The following is a 6,960-nucleotide window of genomic DNA, read 5'->3' as shown; positions in this document are numbered from 1 at the left end:
CACTCCTATTTTTTGTCTTTTTCTTTTTTCAGTTTTCTTTATTTGGAAATTCACCCACGTTTAAAAAGAAGTTCAGAACTGAAGGGGAAAGGAAACACGAACAGTCGGGGGTTTGGCCAATACGACAGTACCATTATACGTATATGGAGTTCATCAACTACATAAATATGGCAGTAACACTGAGTAATTGATACGGTCTATTTACAGAGTGAAGTGGGGAGATCTGACAGTCTGCTGGACGACTGACACCTTTTCCTTCTCTACTGTTTAAAAGTCTGGGGGTGTGGGGGTGTGGGGGGTGGAGTCTGTGAGAAAATAACCGACGCCGCCGTCCCTCCGCTTGCGCCGCCGCTAGACCGCTCGCCACTGACGCAACAAACAAAATAAGGCACAATTAATACTTGGACCATTTTCCGGGGGAATCTACAGACTTGCAGCCGGCTTGTGAGGCATGTAAACAATTGAGTCGATTGATTGGGACTGACCTCTCACCTTTCCCTTTTGGATTCCCGATCAGTCCGTCTGATGTGATTCAAAACAGGTTTCATATGGCAAAGGACCCCTGGAGCCCCCCTAACGCCCCCCTCCCGGCCCCCCCGCCCTCTATGCTACTCAACAAGTACAATCACATGGTGACAAACGAAGAAAACTAGTAGTGCATACACTACAGAACACCGGAGGAGGAAGCCACGCCCCCCCGCCGCCTGTGGTTCGGCCTCAGCTCCGCCCCTTTTGACGGGAGGGGAGGGGGGGCAAAGACTGGAACAAAAAAATACGAACGAACAAAAACAAAAAAAAAAGAAAAACACGAGTGATTGATTGATTGACAAGCTGTCCGAAGCTGAAGCAGTTTCCTTTGCGATGTGACTAAACCAGAGATAAAAGAGAGAAATCCGCTTCCCGTCCCGATCCCGTCCGATCCGCCGCTGGTCTCAGACCAAGTGTCCCTCCGACCGGCCGCACGCCGGCCGCGCCCCCCCTCGCCTCCGCAACGCTTTAAATATTTTAGGGTTTAGTTTCACGTAGAGCTAATGGCAGCAGCCCCTCTGCGCCCCCCTCCCCTCCCCTCCCCTCCTCGTCCGGGGCGTCGGGACCGCCAGTCTTCCAGGGATGAAGAGGGAGGGAGGTCCGGACGGCGCGGAGACCCGAGTCCCGCCCCCCTGTCGTCCGTCCGAACGGCCGCGGCACCGGACAGTCTGTGGGGGAGTGGTGTGGGCGGGGGCGGGGCAGGAGGGGGAGGGGGGGCGGGTGTGGGGCCGGTCCGGCGCTCCCGGCTTTGGTCGGTGTGGTGGAGCCGCTCAGTCGTGCTTCAGGTGGTCCTTGATGTCCTCCTCGTCCGTGTACTCCGACGGCTCGTCCCCGGGCTTCAGCAACCGCCCCACGTAGTCGTATTTTTCTGCAAGGGAGGCAGAGACGCACAGGTCAGGGTTCAGGGTCATCGGAGGTCACGTTTCATCTGGCCGGGTTCCAGCAGGGTTCCTCTGAAAGCCAGTGAAACATCAAGAACCGAGGAGGAATTCCAGGCTTTTAAAGCCCCGCCCACTGGAGACTGAAAGTTTGAAAGCCCCGCCCACCTGGCTTCAGAATTCCAAACTTTCCTCTCTGTAGAAGTTGTAAACACTGAAGTTGGAATTTGAAGAATTTTTTGAGACATTGAATCTGAACTTCTTAAACTGTTAAAAGACCCTCTGATGTCCACATCCTGAGATAAAATCCAAAATGAAGACCAGAATTCCAAAACATCTCCAAACATCATTTTAAAATATCGCCCAAATATGGCATCTAACATTTATTTTGAAAAGGTGTGTTCCAGCTGTGATTCTGAGGACGAGGCGCGTCGGCCCTACCCATGAACTGCATCTCCCACTCCCGGACGCTCTCCATCTGCACGGCGTTCAGGTCCGACAGGTCGTCGTACTCGTCCCTCAGGGCGTCTTTCTCCAGGCAGAAGGTGGCCAGGCCTCTCGAGGCATCCCGGCCCGCGAAAATGCCGTAAGGACCATCTGAGAGAGAGACAGACGGAGTCAGACAGTCAGATCTGCTACGGAAGGAAAGAAGCATTTTTCAGGCATTTCAAGGCTTCACAAGACAAAACCAAGAGCAGGAAGAGAAGTTTTGAGCTTGAGATGCAGATCTGAAGCATTTTAATCCTTCACTGTTCAGAAAGCGCTGCTGTAGCGCCACCTACAGACCAGAACAGCCTGCACCGCTCAGGACGTGCACGGATCATGTCTCTGATCCCCCCAGACCTCGCGGGACCTGGACCGTCCAGGAACACGGCGAGTCTGAAGACGCCGCGCTGAGCGATGACAAAGCGCTGTGCATTTTGAAGAATGTGAGCCGAGAGGCGCTTCCTGTCGTTACGCGATTGATAAGGGTTTATTGAGCTTCAGAGGGGGCCGGTGTGTGACACATCTTCCCCGGCCAAGTCCTCTGACTTTCTGGGATCATCTGACGAGCATGTGAAGACTCTGCAGCGCCACAGGCTCCTCTTCCTCCTCCTCTTCCTCGTCTGTCACCGGTGCAGCCAGAGGCAGAGAGAACTCAGCGGTTCCCGTTGAACGAGCTGTGAAATCATCCATGAAGCACCTTATCGCCTCAGATTAGATGTGCTCTCACTCCGCACAACTGACACACATCTGACAGATAAGGAACGTCACTCGGCACCGCCAGCGGAGGGCGGCCGGGACGCCGGATCTCACAACCACGGTGCCTTGATTCCACGTCCTGAATCAGGAGTCTGCGGGGGGAAAGACCCCCGAGCCACAGGGGGGGGGGGGCCCGCAGTCAGCTGTGAGGGACAGCTGCAGCGGGATTCGAACCGCAGACCGAGGAGTCTAGACTCCAGATCACCGCCAGGGTTGATCTCAACATTTCACACATAATCTGAATGAGCAGAACAGCAAAAATTCATCCTCATTAATCACAAAATCTCCTCAGATCAATATGTTTCCTGATTTCATGCATTCATGGTGCAGAGGTTTGCTACCGTGACCTCTGTGAGTCAATCAGAGCAGTAATCTGATTACTTATTGAGTAAGTGGTGACGGTGTGAGCTCGAAGTCCAGCTGGAGGTGTGGGATTCGGTGACGGCGTGCTAACGCGGCCTCGACACACGAGCCAGCCCTGCGCCAATAATTATAGTTTATTACCGAGTTTGGCAGGAGGCAGAAATGCTGAGCGGCAGGCTAGACGGGCTTTCACAGAAATCGAAAAGAAAAGAAAAGAAAAGAAAAGAAAAGAAAAGAAAAGAAAAGAAAAGAAAGCGCTGCGGGAGGAGAGAGATGGAGAGCTGAAGGATTCCTGCACAATATTCTACACTGAAGCATCTGTCCTTCCAGTTCTTTCATAATAATGTTCATCTGTCACCCTGGCTTCCTGTTGGAACACATGTTGTGATTTGACTTGAGTTTGTCTGAGAAGATCTGTAAACCTCTTCGCTTCATTGATTGACTCTGAATTTATTCTATAATCATCCAGGAGAATTTGAAAAGGTTCAAAGGAAGCAGATGTTGAGAGGTTATGGTGACGATGAGCTGCGTATCTTCTCCAGCGTCTCGGGGGAAACGATGTCGAATCAGCAGTTAGCGACCACGGCTAAGAGCAACGTGACAATTCTTCAGCCTTTTGCATAAATAAAACTCACAATCTGAATAAAAGCTCTAGAGATCGACTAAACGTTCAATCTGTTAATCAACTAATCAAGATTCAGTAGAAACAGCTGTTAGCTGGAAAACAGCAGGAGATTAGCATAAAATCCTTTTAGCTGGATCCACACAGAAAGGTTTGGAGGAAAACTTCACATTTCAGATCAATTCTACAGATATATTAAGGCTTTACTTAAAAAATCTTCAATACTAAAGCAGCACCACTACACACAGTCTGCAACGAAGAGCCCAAAACTAATACAGCAACCAACAAAACTTATTTTGTCGAGTTGCAGTACTTAAAGATGAAATTAGTTTATAATGAATGGTTTACAAATGAAAATACTACAAATATCAGCATTTTTAGGAAGATATGGAGATTTTATTCACATTATAATGTCATGATAAACATTATTTACAGCTGATGTTGAGTAAAATCCATTGTAAACTGTCAAATTAAGCGAAGACACATTTTTAACCTTCTAGCTTTAAAAAGTTTCAAATGGTTTATTTCACACTGCATTTCTCAACACTGATATCCTTTACAGGTGTTAATAAACGGGTGTGAATCTGCAATTATACTTTTAATCTATGGACTTACTGTTCTAGTTTTTATAAATGTGCATCAGGAGTTAAATTAATATAAATTTGAGTCATAAATTGTGTTTTCTGATACGCCAAACAATGTGCTACAAATACTACATTTAACCAAAACCACAGGTTGGTTCTGAGCTGGAAAACTTTCTAAAAAGGACAAATTTCACTGTTTCCTCCATCCTGTTAACCAGCTGATTCACTGAGTTCATGTGCAGTTGACTGGAAGACTCAGATGCTCTGAATCTAACAAAAAAGCCAAAACTACCACAGTGTTTGTGCTGCTACGTGGTGTTTAAAGCATCTGAAGACTTGAATGTTTCCCTGTGGCTGTTGTGTCACATGTCTGATAAAAAGGTCAGAAACAAATACTTTTGTGTAACTTTGTGTTTCAGTGATTCAATCGACCTGCGCAGAAAATAAAACAAGGCGGTTTTTGTTGCGAAAGTGTTTCCAAGCTGCGATAAAACTCAGATCAGGCCGCAGCAGTGTTGGAAATCAATGAACAACACAAGAAGTAAAAGGTTCTCTTCATTTCACACATCGCTCATTTGAAGCACTTTTACACCACTTTGGTCTTTTAGATTCACTTTTACATTGAAGGACTTGTACAGTAAACATATCCACATTTACACACATCTCAGTAACCTGTGACTTTTTTTCTATTTCTTTCAATCTAACAACAGTGAGAAGTGTGTGAAGTAAAATATGCCTTACCTCTGTCAATATGTACATTATGTCTACAATCTATGAACATTTCTCAAAAAGATCCTGACATCTCTTCTTGTTTACTCTTCAAATGATAATAATTTTAGGGGAAAGGATCTTCAATTTGTGGGATTCTTTAAAGAATAATCAACTTAACTGGGACTTTTACTTGCATAAATCAAGTAAAAAAAAAAGTTTGTATATAAATATTTGAAGCCATAAAACTGAGTGAAGTGAGAGTTTAATCAGTTATACAACATCCACGTGACTTCATTGAGAAAAAAGTCACATTGTGGTGTTAGTTAACAGTAAATACGTGTTGAAAGGATTTTATTATAAACCCAGGAACAGATTTTAGACTTTATTGCACTGTAACTGATATTCTGATGTTATTCTCTGCTAACTTTACAAAGTTCACAGAAATAAGCGTTGATACGGTTAGTATCATCAGCCCAGAGTTGTATTTTGATGATATTGGGAGTTAATGCTGAGATGTGGAGGTTTTCAGGGGGGTCTACCGGGTGTAAACAAGCGGCGGCTCCGGACCACGTCCAGCCGCTAACAGGCTAACATTAGCCGGCTGGATCCTTCAAATCCTCCCGCTGCCGCATCTGGGCAACTTGAACCTCTGGAGAGAAGCGGCGGTTGCACACTGAAGTCCAGGTAACGCTGACATAACGGACGGGGCAGCTCTAACGGTGGCCAGGCTAGTTAGCTCGCAGCCTAGCATCCCATTGAAAAGCACAGACAAAGCCCCGCGGAGCTAAAGCTAACCGGAACGGTTTGCGCCCAAATGTTGATCCGGGACAGCTCACCACAAAGCCGGGGACGCGCGGCTGCCTCCCCGCCGCCGCCACGCCGCCGTCCCGCCCCGCACACGGCGCGCGCTCACCTTTTCCGTAAAACTTTCTGCCGCTGGTCACGTCGAACACCTTCATGTTGACGGCCATGAGGATGCGGGGGTTCTGGAGCCCGTCGTACTCCCGCAGCTGCTCCAGACTGAAGTCCCGTCTCCGCATCTTGGGAAGCGCCGAGGCCGCGTCGCCCTGGGCCGCGTCGGAGCCGAGCCGCCTGCCCCACCGCCGGTACGCCGCCAGACACACCGCCACCACCACAACCAGAAAGCCGATATTCAGCAACATCCCGCCGAGGCCCAGCCCGTCCGACTCCTCCGCTGCCCCTTGCCCGCCGCTGGCGTCCACTGGTCCGCTCGAACTGTCTCCATCGTCCGCCATACTGCTCGCTTAGCGCCTACCCGCCCCTGGACGTGCTGCGTTCAGGGCCTGTCGGAAAACACCACCCACCAGTTGAAAGGGAGGATTCACCACAGTTCACTGTCTTAACGCACTATTCTCGCCCAGTCATCTCCCTGGGAGTAGCGTCTTGCTCAAGGACACTTCGACAGATGGACAAGAGGAGACGGGGAAATGAACCTGCAACCTTCCAATTGAGCCAAGCCACATGAAGAATATACAGTTAATTTCTTATATTGTAAACACTTTTTTTCACGTAATTGTTTTGTACTTCATAATTTATTGTCATTTAATATTTCTTGTTCTTATTTTCTTGCAATGTGGAACTGTTTTGAATGTGCATCTGGTTACTGAAATGTAATATCTTACCCTATTTTTTAACAAAATCGTTTTATACATTTTGGATGATACAACACAACCCACCTGCATCATACATTTAATGGCATCAGCTGTATCGAGGCTTTATTACACTCCATTGCACTCAAATAGTTTAATTTATAAATAAGATCGCATTTAAATTATAAAGATTCTTACATTAACTTGTGCTGCTGCAACATTATGGAATAAGGATTTATTAGAACATGTAGGTTTACCTGATTTTAACTTTTATTAAAATGTCCAGCATAAACTGTAACGTACATTTTTAAACCAAATTTAGCCATGTAGCACTCCAAGATTAACCAATAAAATCTATGTAAACACAAACTTTTCTCTATTTTTTGACTGTCTGATGGTCTTAGAAAGAAAAGTACATGAAA

The 6,960-nt window shown here is 47.0% G+C and overlaps 1 protein-coding gene across 1 annotated transcript; it reads right to left on the bottom strand.

Annotated features, from left to right (window-relative positions):
- Positions 1–1,163: 1,163 nt before the first annotated feature.
- Positions 1,164–6,204, bottom strand: pgrmc2 (progesterone receptor membrane component 2). Its single transcript, XM_030116291.1, has 3 exons — positions 5,842–6,204; positions 1,848–2,003; positions 1,164–1,396 (listed from the first exon to the last, which is right to left on the bottom strand). The coding sequence occupies exons 1-3, from the start codon at positions 6,182–6,184 to the stop codon at positions 1,299–1,301; spliced, it is 597 nt and encodes a 198-aa protein (XP_029972151.1). The 5' UTR covers positions 6,185–6,204; the 3' UTR covers positions 1,164–1,298.
- Between the last annotated feature and the right edge of the window lie 756 nt (positions 6,205–6,960).

This window comes from Salarias fasciatus, chromosome 19 (genome assembly GCF_902148845.1).
Source record: "Salarias fasciatus chromosome 19, fSalaFa1.1, whole genome shotgun sequence".
NCBI lineage: Eukaryota > Metazoa > Chordata > Actinopteri > Blenniiformes > Blenniidae > Salarias > Salarias fasciatus.
This window is presented reverse-complemented; position numbering and strand designations above follow the sequence as displayed.